At 35.6% G+C, this 19408-nt stretch overlaps 1 protein-coding gene across 2 annotated transcripts in view; it reads right to left on the minus strand.

The window, feature by feature from the left end:
• The window catches only part of LOC113502439, a 28432-nt gene extending 9594 nt beyond the window's left edge, over positions 1 to 18838 (minus strand). Inside the window, exons 1-2 of one of the 2 annotated variants that reach the window (XM_026884008.1) lie at positions 18635 to 18838; positions 657 to 778 (exon numbers count right to left, since the gene is read on the minus strand). In XM_026884008.1, coding sequence (XP_026739809.1) covers positions 657 to 778; positions 18635 to 18688 — 176 coding nt within the window. In that variant the 5' untranslated portion in view covers positions 18689 to 18838. The remainder of the gene's footprint in view (positions 1 to 656; positions 779 to 18634) is intronic. The other variant, XM_026884007.1, reaches the window with a different exon arrangement.
• Positions 18839 to 19408: the final 570 nt, after the last annotated feature.

A 19408-nucleotide genomic window follows, 5' to 3' on the forward strand; every position in this document is an offset into this window, starting at 1 on the left:
CTGCCATACCTATTATTGGAATCAAAATAACAGCTCCTAAATTATAGGACCCATTAAACTGTAAATTTATATCCGTGGTGCCTGATAACTGAGCCTAACTCAGTTGTCAATCTCTTTTCTTTGCTAAAACTAGCTATTTCTTCTTTTGTCTCCCGCTTGCTATGGAGGGAAGTGGAACATTTTTTCCTACTCCTCCTCTTTACTATTTCTGATTAATTTCGTTGCGGGTTCCAAGGCAGTTAATTGTTCCCCCTGGGACACACCGAACTTAAGTGTTTCGGTGGTTTTCGTTGGTTTCATTGTAGATCCTGGCTTACAGGAGTTGCAATGACGGGCATGTGTGGCGGGCTAGTCCCATTTAAAAAAAAAAAAAAAAAAAAGGCTCATATGAAAGAGTGAAAACTAATAACGTTACTGAATAGTACATGTAAAATATAAGTTATTAGCAAAACATTAATAACTTATACCTACAAAAACATTTAATACAAATAAAAGATATAAAAATATAATATACAAGGAATATAAAAATGAAATCTCAATTACAATAATTGCAATAATTTCCAACATAAAATAATCAGAAAAGGATGTACTTATGAGAGTTTTCAGGAGGTAAAGGTGAAGCAATGCTTATTTCTAAGGCCAAATGAAAGTGTTACCTGAATTCCCTGGCATGTGTAACACCGTTGAATGGTTGGTTGAAGGATATATTGATCGCCATGATGCCGGTCTTGCATGTCGCCGTGACCACAGGCGAGAAATCGCCCGTACTTTCTGCATTCTAGAAAAAGAGACGAATTTTAGAAAAGGGCCGCTGTTGTAGTTGAACTTAAGTTTTGCAGTGATTACAATTTTATAGAGGGTTAATCAGACCTACAATTATAAGGAATTATATTCTTGATACAGAAAGGAACTATACTTTGTTATAAATGCTTCATGTAAATGAGCTCATTTCCCCGGTCATTCTTAAGAAATTATGACTACATTTTACATATTACCGCTCTTTTAAGAATAATCACAAGTTGTTTCCTGGTCATTAAATAAGGGCCAAACTATTTACTGTTCTTTCTTATTCCCGGTACTTATTCATTATGTCTAGCGCTCGAATTACTGTCGTAGAGAAAAATAATAAGACCGGCTGGAGAAAATTGTTAGCGTCGTTAGGTACTATCATTAAAATGCAATACAATCCGCATTCATAACTTTAACGTAAAATATGGAACGCTACATGAATGAAAACGTCGTTCATCAGTTTTTATAGTTCTTCAGTAATAATTAATGCAATGAGTGCACTTAATATATCACTTATAACATGTTCAGTTTACTCATAAGGAACGATATACAAGGACTTCCTGTAGTCTTCGTTACCGTCAGGCTTGCCTTCTACGGTGGGTACACGCGATCGATCGGCATGTACAACTCGCATTGTTTCTCTGATTTATATGTTCACAATGGCTACGCAGTCCTCAGAAGCGTTACCATCATTATGTCGACTTATTATCAGAAAAACTTTGTCAGGTAACGTTGCACAATCATTACGCGCATCTTCATGATCGATAGCTGGTATGATTCCAAGAAACTATTCGCATGAAGTACAAACTACGATGGCATGTGCTCTTTAACGTTACATCAGCTGCACTAGATAGTAAGTTTGATCTGGAATGAATTTCTATTTTCGATCTCATATATAAAGTCCGTAAACTCAGTGTAGCAGACAAATAAACCAACAAACCGTTACGACACGGGCACCACAATGTAAAATCTCCGACAACAAATCACTGCTCTTTGTATCGTGGAAGGTTCGTGGCCTTACCAGCTGTAGGGCTGCCGACTGCCGACCAGATCATACGATACGTGAATGTCTTTTTGCTGTACGTGTACTCATTTGCTCAATTTCTATGACTATTGTAAAGTTTAATTCAAAAGACGGTATGAAAAGATACTTAAATAACAAGGAATGATTCATAATAAATACAGAATGGTACATTCGGGAATATATCGAAAATTTACATTCGGAAAACCCAAATATATTTCAGCATAACTCTCGATTAAGGCCTATCCGATTGAACTCCAGTTTCGATAGCTTAAAATATCGTTCATATAAGTTTTAAAATGTAGCTCTCTGACAAGATTTATGGTTGAAAGCGTACGAGCACATTTGTTATCATTCTTGTTCCGTACACGTACATACATTTTCAAGATAGGTATTGTGAAAAAGCATAAAAAATGATCTCGTTTAATAAGCTAACAAAAGCTTTTGTAAGGCATGTTGAGGCTGTAAAATATTATGAGGATATTTCTGTTGCATCACCCTGCGCTTTGGATTCCCGAGATTACCCCGGGGGAGATGTACTACAAAGAGCTTATTTGCATACGGGGGATAATTATCTAATGATCTTAGAGAATGAAGGAAGTTGTAAGCAAAGTCGCATGACGGCTCCACCATATAAACCGACGGGCCATAAAGGGTCGCGCCCTCAGGGCGACGCGCGCGCACGATCCCATCCACACGACCAAACTTGATAGCTTCCTAGAATAATCTGTGCCGAGAGCAGATTAAACTTAGAATCATAGTCTATCCATTTTTTCCATTACATGACACGGTCTTACATATTGTTATGTAATGAATAAGAACGTTCTTGTGCTACAGAATTATGTCATTTATGAAGCAAATTATCACGTGTCTCGTAGCGTGACTAAACAGTTTAATTTTCTACGTCTCTCATTCTGTATACCTTAAATACTCTAATTTTGATTTATAAAGTTCTCAAATGGATGCCACTAATTACTTGAACAGTTGGCTGTGAGTTGTTATTATAATCATCAGGAAGTGACTGTTTGTTTATTTGGAAATGTTCTGCGCTAGACAATTCACATTTATCATTTGTAGAAAACGAGGGACTTCGAGGACCTTAGGGCTCAAGAGATTTAAGAGGATGATTGCGCTGATTGCTGTTGTTTGTAGAGCTCACGATCCGCCTTGAGATCTGCATTATTTAACTTTGAGAAAGATTTTTGATCTAGCCAAGACGAACAAGACTTACCAAATATACGAGTCATTGTGTTGAAGGCCAAATCTACGTAACTAAACTGTGGCCTGACAGCTGTCTGACATCCCCAATGTATATAATGTACAACGAATGACCATGAAATTGTTTTTCTGATTTTCGTTGCCATGTAGCTATACTTAGTATTTGACAATCTTTTTTGTTGTTGTATGTTGTTCAGGAATTTAAAACAATTAAGAGTAAGGAATTAAGAAAGAGCAAATTTTAAAACAATGCTATCGTTTAACAATGTATCAATATTTGAATTAATTTTAAAATATTTGCCACTGTTCACGAATTTTTTTAATGAAATTCTAGTCATATGACGAGATTTGCTTAATATATAAAAAAAGTAAATATGAAGGTGTTATATTTAATTTAAATTTGTTTACATTTTTAATGATATGGTTTCGTAACCTGTGTACTAAATGTACTTTTAAGGAAGTTAATTCCAAACGAGACAGTTTTTCTGTGACATTTTGGATAAACAGGGTTCCGTAATCTCCGTATTTTTCGAGATAAATAGTTCCTTAGGCTTGTTGCTGTTTCAGTATCACATAAATATTCACTTTAATATATACGCTTACAACAATGCTAATGTATTCTCGACCTAGTGCGGATTATTATTATAATCCTTAGCTTCTTTAGTTGGGGCGCAGCGCCTACTTAGTATTTACAACGCAGCGTCTTCATGAGTCTTAAGAAAAAAAGTGTATGCAGATTTTATTGAAAATACGACAGGCGTGCATGCAGCAAGACGCCAGTGGTACTCGTAAAATAACGTCGGCAATTGTCAATGTGGATGTTTGCGGGCACGACGGGGTCAACGGACGGGCGGCCGCCGGGACCCAGGTCACTTCGCAACATCGGTTTCTTAAAAATATTATAGAACAATACGCACCATTTGTTCCTAGAGTCTGTTCCACCTTGATACAATTTATTGTAGTCATTTAATATTTTATGTTTTTTTGTAGGAATTTAAAAGCTTGTCAAACAAGTGCTCCATATATGTTCGGTTTTATAAGCAATAGCTATCTAAGATTACGTCATGTTCTGCATTCGTCGAATCTTCTACATTCGAGTTAATACCACACTTAACTACCTATTAAATAAATAGACTATAAAATATTGCAATCTACTCATGAAACTCGTAAAGACATTTGAGGTACACCGTAAAGTATTATTACAAATTGTTTATTACGTTTAAGAACTCATATTTGAGCACATAATCTAACCTTCATTAAGACGCTACTCGTGTTCATTACAGGAGATTATGTACTACATGAATATGTAATAGCATTATGCATTATACTGTCTTCATAAAAAAGGCTAAAGCGAAATATCTCTCTCTAACTTTATCTCCATGTTGAATGCCAAAATGTAAAAATTCGTATTTAAAAAAAAAATATCTTCTGTTTCAGATCGATACTGACTGAGTATTAATTCGTCTTCCAGTGTCTTTCTGTCTTTGACACTGTCAAAAAGAATAAAAGAATACAAAGATTTTCAAGAACATCAGTTAGATAAGAATAGTTCTTTCATATGGCGGACATAAAACTAGAGTAGTATTTATTAATAACAAGCTCCGCATTTAGTAGAGTTCTTGTGATTCAGGGAAAATAAGGCGGTCTGATGTATTAACATTACATTAATCATTATGCTATTCAGCACGTGGTAAGTGTTAGTCACAAGACGGTACATAGATTAATTCACCTCTTGAGTGGAACAGTAGGCAAACTCCGCATTCCAACTTTAGACCCTTTATAATCGCATGAAGGTGTTCCGTTAGGAATTTAATATTTTAGATAGCTCAGATGAATCAGCTACAAACATTCGCTTTTCACTATTTTAGGTATTTCTGTAATGTTTCCTCTTTACTGCTGCATGTTCCTTATTGGTGTCCGCTATTTGTTAGATTTTAAAGCTGTATTTGTGGTTATTTATTGGGTAGATCGACCTATTAATATTCAGTATATTTTCCACATTTGTTTTTGATGAAATGCTCATGAATAAAACTCTACTACGTATCTAGCAGTTAATGATGAATATTAAGTTCATAAGTGAAATGGAAGCATTATTTTTTAATTTTAAATACACTGCTACGAATAATATTTTGGAAACCTTGATTCCAAATATTAAAATCCCAAACCGTCAAACAGCAGTGAGTTAGCGTTGTAGTAAATTATCAAACCTTCTCTTTATGGGAAGAGGCCTTTGTCCAGCAGTGGGTTATATATAGCCTGGTATTATTACCAGCAAATAAATAGTAGATAACTCTCAAAACAATATTTTTGACGCCCATCTTGGCTGTAGAGTTGTTTTAATTAAGACATTCGCATACTTACATATTTGATTGACCTCAGATTTGCGATAACATTTGGGTGCAGGTAACTAATTACTCATTGTATTTTAGCTCCGCAATTATTTATTGTTGAGCAATAGCTAGCGTCTTGTTTTTAAATACTTTAAAAGGTGATCAAAACTGTCATCATTTTTTTGATAAATCCGTTTAATTCAAAAAGGTGGTTTTAATTTAATTAATAATTACATGTACTTTATCATTATAGGACAGTCTGTCTATTTTAGCTCAAATACGACAAAAATGGAATAAACACCTGTTTAAAGCTGTTTACAGTAAATACAACGAATCTACTTTTGATAACCTAACAAAAATCCCATTAGAATAAGTACTTGACATAAAATGTATCTAATATTTTACAGTTTTCACTCCTCCTGTTATGGGCACGTGACCTTTTAAGAGCCAGTCAAACCCTATAACTGTACCAACTAAGGACTGCCTCATACTCTCAGATGACTTAACAGTTTGAATCACGTGATAGGGTACCCTAATGATGTAGAGTACTCTATATTTATACTTCATTTGTATAACGGCTCAATAGTTAACACATAAAAGTAACGAGCTTAAATATATGAGTCGGAAACGAAAAAAACGTATTAGGGCTATGCAGATAATGTAATTAGTAGCCATTGAGTGATGTATCTTGTATCTAATGATATAAGAATGGTCGTTAACAATAATAACGTGTGTTGTAGAAGAGGCCGTTTATGGAGCTTGGCCGCTATTTGCTTAACGGTCAACACACTTTGTATTCAAAATTATAATTAGTACTTAAGCCCAACAGTAATACACTTCTTGTAAATAGAGGAAGGAACAAGAAGCCTGAGCATCCGTTGTACGCAAACGATTTGTAAGACAGCGATAGATGTCATAAAACCGTTTGTTTCAAATTGATGGGGTTTCTTAATAGGCGTTATGTTATCGCATGACTAGCTCACTTTTTGAGACCGCCAGAAGCAGAACTATTTGCACAGTATACCCCGTTACAATAATTGAACACTTCAGTAATGGAATATGAAGTAGTTGTAAATAAAGATGTAGCTATATTAGAGTTATATAATTATGAACACCATTACCTACATTTTCGGTCCGTATTAGCTGTACAGAGAGTATCGTAATTGGAAAGCTGAAACTGTTCTTGGCCGTCATTATATTCTGTCTGCTTTGGATACAATCAGCTAGACTAGCGGAATATTACGTACAGCAAAGTGGCTTTAATTTATATAGTGTAATAGAGGTAATAACCATAATCTGACATTAGATAATGAAGTGCTTTTAGTATTGCTACGGCTTTTAAATTTAAACTTAATTTATATTTAGTCTTTTTTATGGTTTTATTGCACTAAACTTACGGTCGAAGAATAGGTTTTATATCTGATCCATATCGTATATATTATGTAAATGGAATTAAATTCATACGACGATATCCAAGAGTTGGAACAAAAAGCTCGCAAACAATGAGTTCCGTGCTCCGTAACGAAAAGGTTAAGTGTGAAAACCTACTACGAAAAAAAGTGGCGCAAACAATTGGCATGAATATTATATAATATCGGCTCCGAAGTTCTCGTTCCCATATGTATGGAGTTTGATGCAATACTGGGCCGACTGGTTCTGACGGCCCCAATATATCTGTCCGGGCTACGTCATCACATGCCGTGGGCGTGCTATACTGATTCATTTACACACCATTTTTACATATGGCGCTTGCGTTTTTTCTTCAAGGTATGCTTAAGTAATATTTGTTTGGAACTTTGAACGGAGTTGAAGCTCGATCCAAGTTATGCGCTAATGACTTATTCCTGTTTTTTATTTGCTTCGGCTTACTCAGCTTATGTGTTAGCTCGCTTAAGTTTGTTGCAATGCAAGTGCATGTGTGGTGCAAGTTCACCGTGTTGCAAAGGGGTTTGACCGACATGGTATTGATTCTTTAAGTAGGTAAGAAAGATATCAAAATACTATGTTAACGAAATACAATAAGAGGCCAGTTGACATTCAAGGAATGCATTTCATTTAAATTGGGAACATGGTATTTTAAATAAAAGTGCAAAATGAGTAACAAATATATCATCGATCATATTTCTTTCTTTGTATTATTGTTGGAGAGTCAAATTTCCGCTTTTGCAAGCGCAGTATTGATCGGAGTCTCTCGTCTGAACCGTGATTGTCCCATTTTTGAGAGTTTTATTCTGACCGTGACGACGGAAAATGCGGACGGATTATCGCCCGAGCTTTGCCAGCGGCGAAATGGCACAATCTTTTGTGCAATACGTAGGTAGAGTTCAAGTATTCTTGAATTATAAAGAGGCTCTACAGGTGGTCTTATTCATTAGCGACTGTTATACAATCTATTGCTAAATATGAATTGATAATTGATGATGCTTACCATTGCAATGTTATTAATATTTATACCACAGCACATTTATAAAATAGCAGTGTTTATTGAATTAAATGGAGGGATAGATAAGATTGGAATCAAGCACGAAAGCTTCATCAGAAATATGTTAAGAGTCTGCAATCAATAGCAGGTGAAAATATTTGTTAAGTTAAGGGAAAACAGTGCCTACTTTTGTCTGTCACCCAACTTTTAAAGTAATACTGGCCTTAATGTTTTTGTAATAAAAGTAGGATGACGATTGCTATAAGTATGTAGAGTTAACGAGCTTTCTAATGAAAAAAAAATACAATTGATATGTACCTACCTTCGACCTACAAAAAAGATCATTAAAGAAAAGAGAGGTGTAAAAAAACTAAAGTAGGTAATACGTGACTCCCAATTTGTGACTTCCCACGGAAAGCGTATTGTTTGCGACTTAGTGTCGTACAATTGGCCAGTACTGCCAGTAGGAAGCGGTCAATGGCGATTGCCAGTGTGATTGCCAACCGATCGACGTAAATAATGACAAGTCATTTGGCTGACGCTGCTCCGCCCATGTGCCACCCAGAAATCGACAAATTGCACAGAAACATGACGTTCCACAGCAAAATTTTGCAAACACCAATTGTTTTAGGATATTTCGCCACTACCGTATATTAATGATTGATGGTAACAACTGGTTACGATTAATGGTACTGTCATTTTGTAGGCTGGTATAAAAGGGGCTGTGATATATAGTAAGACTAAGAAACGAATTTCAAAATCCGTTTTCGAAACAAAGCTTGGCAGCACCTTATGTACTTATGCTGCCATAAATAAACATGTTTATTGTTTTTAGTAACAAGCTGTGTTAATCATGAATTGCCTGACTATTAAAATATCTAAAAAAGAGTTAATCAATATTAGAGTGGTCTCTGTAAAGGTTGGTGAACGTTAAAACTAAGTGACTTTTCGCACTATTCATTTCCTTTTCCATCTAAAGTACCTACTTCGGAATAAAAGGTGACGCCTCCGTGTTTAGCTCTCACCTGCACATAGTGCACATCCTAGTTATTCCACTATAAATAAATACGAGAAAACTCTTTCATTCGGGAAATAAAACGTAACGGTTATATTCATTAGTCGCAGTTAGAGATCGTATAGCAAAGTATTTGAACCTCAGAATGTGGTCAAATCGACCGCATAATGTGAACACTGCACAGTCGTGAGGGAAAATATACGGGTGTAATGTGGAACACGCTGTCTGAAATTTGCTGTTGCGCCGGGCACGTTGGTAACACTCAAATGACAGGGACAAGTCACGTGGTTACAGGAAATGAAATGAAATGAAATGAAATCATTTATTCTGCAAATAGGATATTTCATCACTTTTACATGTCTTTTTATAAGAACGCTGGAGCCGACATTTCCTATCTGACTACCCTGAGAAGAAATGTCGAAACAAACTCATGGGGTCGTAGTCTCTTTTAAAGTCCAGACAGTTTTAAAATATGAGTAAAGTGTATAAACTAATGCAGAGTATTTCAATGGAATGGATAATAATATACCTGCATAAGGTTTATACTTACAAATATAAATATATGTTGGAAAAGATAAAAAAAAAACCGCAAATAAGTTGCATATTGGATTAAATAATAATTAATATTAGTAAAAATAAATTCATGCAAAAGCACAAAAAATGACAAAACTGTAAAAGATTATATGCAAAAGCACAAAACATGTCAACAATTATAAACACAAATAATTATAGCTGTATAAGCGAGCAGTTCAATCCCAAGCGTTTTTATCATTTACATAATCGGATATTTTGTAATATCCTTTTCCGGATAGTTTTAATTTAATAAAAGTTTTAAATCTCCTAGTCGGTAGCTTACGAACATGAATGGGAAGCTTGTTGTAGAAACGTATACATTGACCCATGAACGAGTTGCTTACTCTATGGAGACGAGTAGCATGTACGGCTAAATTATGTTTGTTCCTTGTATTAACTGAGTGAACATCGGACAATTTCACAAAGTTTGATTCGTTTTTATGAACAAACATTAAGTTCTCAAATATATACTGTGAAGTTACAGTCAGAATGTTTATCTCTTTGAATTTCTCTCGGAGAGAAACTCTAGGGCCCAAATTATAAATGGCGCGGACAGCCCTTTTCTGAAGCACAAAGATAGAATGAATATCTGCACAGCCTCCCCAGAGGAGAATCCCGTACGACATAAGGCTATGAAAATAACTGAAATAAACTATTCTGGCTGTATCCACATCAGTTATCTGTCTAATTTTTTTTACAGCATAGGCCGCTGAACTTAGCCTGCCTGATAACTTAGTAATGTGAGGGCCCCACTGTAACTTGGCATCCACAGTTATGCCAAGAAAGACAGTTGACTCAACAGGGTCCAATTCTAGCCCATTCAGTTGTACATTGGTACTTAATTGCCTTACATTCGGCATTGAAAATTTTATTAATTTAGTTTTACTTGGGTTTAAAAGTAGATTATTTATATTGAACCAATGAACAACCTTTGCAAGGGCAAAGTTAATTTCCTCAAAGTCTTGAAGCTGACGTTTAATTTTGAAAACAAGTGATGTGTCATCAGCAAATAATAGAATTTTGTGATTATCCCTTACATGAAAGGGTAAATCGTTAATATAGATCAAAAATAGAAAAGGTCCTAGTATTGAACCCTGTGGTACACCCATAGTTACAAGAGCTCCTTCAGATTTTTTGCCATTTACATCTACTCTTTGAACTCGTTTTTTTAAATAAGAGCTTAATAGACTAAGAGACTTATTTCTTATGCCATAGTGTTGCAGTTTTCTGATAAGTGTATCGTGACAGACACAATCAAAGGCTTTGGACAAGTCACAGAATATACCTAAAGCATCTTGTGAATTCTCCCAAGCCTCATACACATTTTTGAGTAACTCCACACCCGCATCAGTAGTAGACCGACCCTTGGTAAATCCGAATTGTTTAGAATGAAAAAGATTATGTCTATTGAAATGAATTAGCATTTGGTTCAGAATTAATTTCTCAAAAATTTTGCTCAAAGTGGGCAAAATTGAGATTGGTCTAAAATTAGTTGGATCGGTTGTACTTCCTGATTTGAATAATGGAATCACTTTACTTAACTTCATTAAATCTGGAAACACACCGGAGGCGATACAAGAATTGAATACTATTGCTAGGAATGGGGCGATTGATTTAATTATTGAAGATATAATATAAACAGAGAGTCCCCAAAGGTCAGCAGTTTTCTTAACTTCAATATTCTTAAATGATTCTAAAATTTCCTTGGCGCTAACAAATGTGAATTCAAAACCTGTTCCGCACTCCTCAACACATTCTCGGAGTATCGAGTAAGCGGAGCTGGAAGACGACAACAGAGTTCTGGTTGTTACGATCGGAATATTTGTGAAAAACTTTTCAAACTCAGTCGCTACCTCCATATCCGCCCTTATATCTACGTCATTAATTTTTAAATGGAAATCTGTATTTTTAACTTTACTTTTTCCTATTTCAGTATTAATAATATTCCACGTAGTTTTAATTTTGTTTCCAGATACTTTAATCTTGTTTCTAATGTACATTGATTTTGCCGAAGCACAGACTCTCTTGAAGAGCTTTGAGTACCGTTTGACATATTCTTTAAAATACTCGCTATGGTTTATTTTCTTTTCATTATATAATTCAAACAATTTCAATCTACTCTTGAAGATACCTGGTGTTGCCCAATCACTAAACACAATACGATCGACAGGGTGTGTCTGAACTACGATGTGTGGTAAGCCCAACCGCGCACTCGGCCGCAATTTCTGCCAGTAACGACTTCAATGGTTTATGTAAACATGTGGATAAAATGGGTGTTTCGTCTATCGCAGTAGGTTCACGTCCTATTGTGTAACTAAATATCCTCGATTAAGGCTCAGTAGGCCTGACAGCTCCATTGTTTAGATGAAATCGTATGATGTCACAGCTTACAATATAGGCTTCAATAACTTTGTATACAAAACATAAAGCGAATCAATGCTGCATCTTTTCAACACTTTGTATCTGTGTGGGATTTAGACAGGACAAGGTTTTAAATAATAAACAATGACTAGCATGGATATTACTAATAGTTTGTTTTTGCACAATTAAGCTTTAAAAACATGTCGTTCAACGTCCTTCGGTAATTAGTTTTAGTTGACCAATGTGCCTTAGTCTGACAGAAAATTGAAAACGTCAGACACAATACTTGTGACTGCTTCCAAGCGTTGTTCCAAAATTTGAAGTGCCTTTTGTAACTCGTCCTCTTTCAAACATTTTAGAAAATGACAATGTGTCACGGACACGCCTGCTAATCAGATAAGTTCGCAAAACAACTCCGACGAGCCGTGACGTAAGGAACCAATCGTGACCAATCTCGTGGATGCCTTATGTTGGTTATGTTATTCACACATTAACAAAGTGTTGTCATGCTTTCTGACAAATAAACACAACAAGTTCTTTGAAGCACCAAGGTTTTGTTTTTAATAGTTTCTACAAATCTAACCAACAAGATTAAGTGGGCTCCTTCAAGAGCAATAACATTGGACAAGAATCAGTTTTCCTGGAAATTGCGAAACATTTTAAATGTAATAGATAGAAAGGAAGATGTTGCGCTTTAATATACTAAACCGCGGTGCTGCAGGGGCAATGGATGCTTCCGCGAGCGTTCGTAATCATAATCAGAGCGAGGCTTGCACTGCGCATGCGTAGCGAATGTCTTAGCACCAACAATAACATATTCGCCGAAAATAGACCAGATTTGAGACTATCAGATAATCGAGCAATGTAACATCGTGGGAACGCGGTTTATGATGTCAGCATTCAAAATGATGGATATGATTTTTATTTAGATTTAAATCCGTTAAATGCTCTAATAATTACGAATATTATATCATAGTTATTGCGTGTTTATTTAACTGGGTAATGATGAAACTAAGCATAAATTTAACAAGGTAATGAGCAAAGGAAGATGCGACCTCGGCTCGTGTCGTGGAGGCCGCGTGCTACTGCGGCGTGCCATCACTTAGCCCAATCACGTAAACTTGATGTATTTTAAAGTGTTAACCACTAACTCATTATCTTATAACTTTCTCTTTCATATGCCGTGCAGTTTTTGAAACAATACATGCAACTAGATACACAACAAATGCAGTCATGCAGCGTATTGCTAAAACATTGTAAAGCATTGTGTAATAAATGTAATAGAGGTTTATTATCGTGTGTGCTCCAGTTACAGACTGGCCTATAATCAATACTGAACATTATGAAACGTCACCTACTTGATAAATGTCGCCTCTTTCCTTATACATTCAGGACTTTTTTTTTTGAAAATTGTCAGGAAAAAATCAAAAACTTTATTCGTTTTTCCCCATGGAACGTTTCATCACATTTGGAGCAAAAAATAACATCATCAATCTAAGCGATAACTAATATAAATGGGTCTTAACCCCGGCCATTCCGTAAAGGAAACTAAGGGATCTCGACCCAAAACAGTTGGTAAGTAAAGAATAGAAATAATATATATGAAGTACGGCAGTAGGCCGCTAACTGCCTGACCCTTCCGTATTACACCGGCTGTTTTTGTAGCAATAGTAAATGTTTATCCAGTCTATCGATTACAAGCATTGTTATATGTAACAATGTCCCTTGATCGGGTGGACACCCCAAAATATTATCGATACAGGTATATTACAACAGCTGGTATAACAATACTAATGCAAACAAGGTATCGTGCGCGTTTCGACTGGTGGCACTCGTAGTAGTCACATGGAAATTTACAAGCCTGTTGACAAGTTACATTATTCCAAATGCTGAGGCCTACGAATCACTCAAATATGTATTAAACTTACAATTCGAAGTCACGTCACTTGTCGAAAAATATTTGGCTTCCGATACTTTCGTATTTCTATTGTAATGCCATGTAACGTCTAGATCCTGTTTTGTTTAGTACTAGTCATTGTCTTACTATGATGTGTCTATCGCATTTGTCAATATGTATGTTTGTTTGTGTATATTAAAGTAATGGGTGACGCAATTTAATGATTAGATTAGTCATCATACCAATGTTTTGAATGCATTTTCTAAATAGGAAGCACCTTTAATTTTTTTTAGGTTTGGAATATTGAACTGATACTTTTTTTAAGTCCTACGATGTAAACTACTTCTTTTATTGCGGGTCTATTGTCCGAGACTTGCACCATCCCTTTAGGTCTGATCTTTTATGTTCTGTTTTCTACTACTTTGTATATTAAATAAGATATGAAATTAAAACAAAACGAAGTGAAATTAAGAATTATTCAGACGCGTGAGCCACATATAAAACTGTTTATCTCGGCTGGTTACACGGGTCGGTTATAAAAAACTTGCTGTACACAAAACGTGCGAGGTATGTGTAAAAATGCAGAGTTAATTGTCATATCGCCTTGAGTGTCACATAGATATGCGATGCGCGTACAACAGTTTGTTTCATGTCCTTTTTGTTCAAGCCCCAACGTGATGTCATGTACTCATCAATGCATCTGATGTAAAAGAAGTTATTGTTTTGTTTTATAAATAAATTTTAAGTCAAAGTCCGAATATGGTCCTTTTAAGTAAAAGAAGAGGATAGAATCAAGACGTTTCGTAAATATGCCAATAAATAATAAAAACAACATACTTAAGCAGTAGCTATGTCGCTATTTAATATTTAGTTAGTCGAGTTTCGTAACGAAGCTTCCGTCTGTCAATCCTTTAAGATGAAAATCAGTTTGTAAGTTCGTCAGTTTGTCTAAGAGTTAGCACAAATTTGACCTACTTTGATGTAAACTCGGTACTTATCAGTCAAATAATAAGTTACTAAGTTTTGTAAACTTATCTCGCAATCAAAATACAGCAGAAGCGAGCTTGTTTAAAATGTAATTGACGATTAAAACCTACTTTATGGAGTTCTTCTTGAAGTCCGGTGAAGCAGTCAAAGCCCGCGCAAAAGCTAGCTCCTGAGACCTCTTAAAAATACCTAATTTTCCTGTCTCTAGACCTCTAGATTAACATTTTCTATAAAAAGTATGTAAGTAAGTATTCGTAATGAAAAGAATCTTTCCTCTAGTTACCAAAACCGCATGATGATTTGTGCGCAATAAAACTCAGTAAAAATAAATTGATTGTAATGTAATGGTTCATAGCGGGTAATGGTGAGAGATTGACATAGAAATTAGAACGATTCGTAAGAAAGTATCAACAGTTCGGCACAAAAGTATTGAGAGCGCGCGTACTTTAACAATTTTGTGATTTATTTTACTTTACTGGGTGCCAACGAAACAGAAAAGTTGTTACTTACTCTATTTATTTATTACATGCGTTTACTCATGGCATACCTGTCAAAATTATAGAACTGTCAAAACCAAACCGTTCATGTTACTTACAATAAAACTTTATGTAATGTGCTTAAGGCTCTATAAATATGTTTTAAAAAGGATGTAGGTAACTTTGTTATTAAGTACGTTTTCCATCCTGTAACAACCGACTAGATTCTTTTTCAAACTTTTTGTTTTGCTAAAAAACTTACATATGCGGTAATTTAACTTAATTATAACACATCTGTTTGCACCTGACATATAGACAAGGATGTCTTCAATGGATGGATGTTTATTGAAGCCGATATTTTTAACTGATAGGTGAAGTGACTGACTGAGGTAATTTTAAGCTTTAATATTACGGAGTTTCTTCTTATTTCTTCCTAGGTTTACGTCCGTGATTCACTTAAGGCTGTATTAATAATAGTTTACATATGTATGTGCCTTTGCACCGCGTGAGTCAATATCGCAATTTGAGTCACCGTTGGTTTCCTTGAATGAATGAACAATAGTAACTTTGGCATGCAGCTCCTACGACATATGTCTACACCTTCCGACAATTAGCTAGCTTTATGGAATATTGTAGGAACAGCACCCGTTCCAATTAGCACAAAGAAATGTAGAACGAATTGTTAAATAGTTACAGATAACGTTTAAATGATTCGTAGATAAAAATTTTAGAACAATACCTTACAGCTTTGATTTACAACGTGATCGATTGGCATAAATCGTTCTGCATCTTTTAGAATACGGTCAATTAGACATAAACATTTAACTGCATAGTAAAACGTTGTTTAAGTGTCTTAAAAGGGCAGTAACTCTTGGCTCTTAACGCCAATGCTTTGATGAAGGCATTGGTGTACTAAAGCGTGGGATGCGTAGGCCGCGTGACCTTGCGACTGCCTCACTGCGCCCGCGCCGCCCGCCTGGCATTGGCGTGCCACACTGGACCTAATATGGCCTAAATTGGCGGGGTTTGTTTTACATATGTACTTAAAACACGTTTGCTTTATCCGATCATGGTTAAGGCAAGACTATTATTGCAATTAAACTACTTGTAGGTTTATACCTATTCAAATGAAGTATTAAGAGGATAATGATTTTAATGAGGACAATCTAAGAATGATGTTTTCTTTAGATATCCTCTTTGCCTATGATTAATGAAGATGTATATTATGTGCTATAGTATTATAGTAACTTATATTTAAAAAAAGACCGTGTAAATCTTTGATTATAAATGACCAATAAAATTTGATATATCGTGTTACTTTCAAAATGTATACTTCCTTTTGTTTTCTAATAGTTAAATGTATGACAGAGTATATGTAACAGCTATTTGTGCAATATTGTATATTGTTGATACATAAAGTAAAGCGGACGTATTGTGCTCAGTTAACTATTGGTTTAACTGGGTTATGACCAGTTACTAATGCAAAACTTGTGTATTTACTGTTGCGTAACCCGGTGCACTATACTATTATGATCTATTATTTACGAAACTGATTGTTTGAGGTTGAAACTGAGAAGCCAGTCCCTAATTAAACTCTGTAACATAATCTACCTCAAACAGTATAAAATCTATACCGCGTTATATGATATATTATATTCATACTCGTATATTATGTTGCTAACCGTATTGTTTGACCAAATCAAGTGTAATAAATCCAGTATTATCCAGTTTGCATAATATATGTCAAACCGAACTCTTCCTGTTTACGACATTATCATTCTTATCGTGTAGTTTTGTTTACGTTCTTATATCCTTATACATAACATTTGAAAACAATTACACCACATCATGCATTTTAATGTGAGTTCTATAAATAGTGTAAATAAGGTAGGATTCACATTAATATTTACGATGTCTAAGAAACGATCCTATTTGTACATGTCGTGGAGGGACTGAATGATTACGGCCTAAGGGTGGCTGGGAGATTTAAAATGGAAACATGTCAGTTATAAATTGGTCTCAAAGGAACTATAGACAGCATTATGCTCTTATCCTTGTTGTACCTGCATTATACCCTGTACGACCAGTAAGTGTAGACACCTAACATTATATGTTAACATACGTGGCTGGGTGTCTACTTACTTCTGTTATAAATATTGGTCGTCTCAACACACGTGACTTAATCGTCTCGATCAAGGAAAAAGTTTCGAGGCTATTTTTTATGATAGAAAAATTGAGTATGTTTTGTTTTAATTAAAAATGCCGTAGGTGCAAGTAAATTAAATATGACGTCAAGGTTATATTTAAACGGCAGCCAATTAGTATGTCTTGGTTGTGCAAGCGATACCAATCTTAGCAGTTATAGCTTCTTATTTTTCAAAACAATTCACACTCATAAAATCCGTATCTAAATATCTTAGTTAAATCAAGAAGTCAAATCAAATAGCTTTAAACAATTCATAAATTTATTAGCGTGTTCTTGTACAGTAATAATGTTTCGAAGGACACAGTTTATAATGACAAGTATTTAAAAAAAAACAATGTAGAGGCGTATTAAATCGAACAGCTATTTATACAGCTGATCAACCTTCCTCAAACACATTAGCATAAAACATCGCATACCTGTATGAGTATCTATAAGTACATACATACTCCATGCCCCATATTTGCTTATGGCTTTTGATTAAACACGTAGGGGCATGGTGTGAAGTGCTTCACGCCACTATGTAGGCTGCGATGAGTTACGTTTGACTAACATAACACGTTACAACAGTTACGTACGAAATGCAACTAGACCGTACTAATTTATGCCGTGCAAAGTATCTTAAATAATTATTGAATAATATAGCCTTGGCGTAAACTCAACAAGGTAATATTAGGTTTTCTGTAATAGCTACGGGTATGTGTTGTATAATAGTACGTATGTGACTAGCTGCAGTTCGATTAAAATTGATTATTATACGTATATTAATTTTAATAAACCTTATTAAAAGTGCTTGAACGATATATCAGGTACAGAAACGACGTTTATTAGACAATTTCCACCGTGTTCGTGTATTCATAAAAATATTACTATAGTTTATTTAAAAGTCGTAAAACTTTGCTATAATTTTGTCAAGGCCACGCAAATAGTTTGGCATTTAAAATACGCACCTACTTTCGACAGACAACAGCAATTAAGTAATATTTATGTGTAGAGTTCTGGTTTTGTACCAGTGATATAACTTCAACAAACCAAACAGGACTTACGGTGAACGTAATTACAACTTGTGACTAATCTAATCCAAAGTCATTCTGAATGACTTTGACTTGATGTTCAGCTGTTTTTTTCTTATTCTATTGTTTTGTTGTGACGACATCGAGTAATTGGCGCACAACGCGCAACATAGACCGGAGTTAAGTCACAGACCACACCATAGGGTCGAGTTAAGTCAGAGAATACAACATAGGGCTGCGTTTAGTTACAGAATAGTTGGGCTACTGCAGGTACACAGAGCGGACTGATAGTATTATAAAGTCGTTATTGTAATGTTGCACTTGGTTACCTGTGCGTGCGCGGCGAGGGCGCCGGCGACGAGGAGGGTGATCACTGGCCACATTGTTACACTTGTCAGATAGTTGTCAGTTTGACGGGAGGTGCGCGGGCTGTCAGCGCGGCATGGCGGACCGGTCTGCGCGCCGCTCGAAGCAACACTGCGCCGCCACTGCCTCGCTAACTTTACTTTCTGTGAGCGGCCGTGTTCACAATGTTACTGACATTGTGAACACGGCGTTTCGAGTTTTAGAATTATTAGGCCTCGATTGTTTTTTGTAGAACTATAACATCTGTTTTGCTAGATAATATAAGAACTCGAATCGAGTCCTTTCCAAGTTATTCTTGGATATTGTAAGATGACTCGTATAGTTAGTACTCAGATAATTGTAATGTTATGGAAATAAGTATTCAGTCACAAGTATAAAACAGCAAGTATAATATTTATATCTGCTTTTTAACAAGCATTACTTTCTTAAACATGGAAAAAATATTCATTAATAAGGTGTATATAAAATAGCCTTATCTTCTACTAAATACTGGCAATAGCAATATAGCTCCAGTGTGCACTCTGCGGCTACGCAACGCTGCGTCGCGCGTCGGCGGCGGCGGGTGTTACGACACACGCCCACACCTGCACCTCTCGTAACACACACCGATGCACACTCACACACACACAGCTCCAGGTAAACCACACAGATCCCACCGATAATATTCCCGACGGATACTTTTTATTTTTCCTTTTCGCATACGACTTCGGACTCCGGCGCAGAAAAACCTTGACTGA

Source organism: Trichoplusia ni, chromosome 17, assembly GCF_003590095.1.
Source record: "Trichoplusia ni isolate ovarian cell line Hi5 chromosome 17, tn1, whole genome shotgun sequence".
Lineage (NCBI taxonomy): Eukaryota > Metazoa > Arthropoda > Insecta > Lepidoptera > Noctuidae > Trichoplusia > Trichoplusia ni.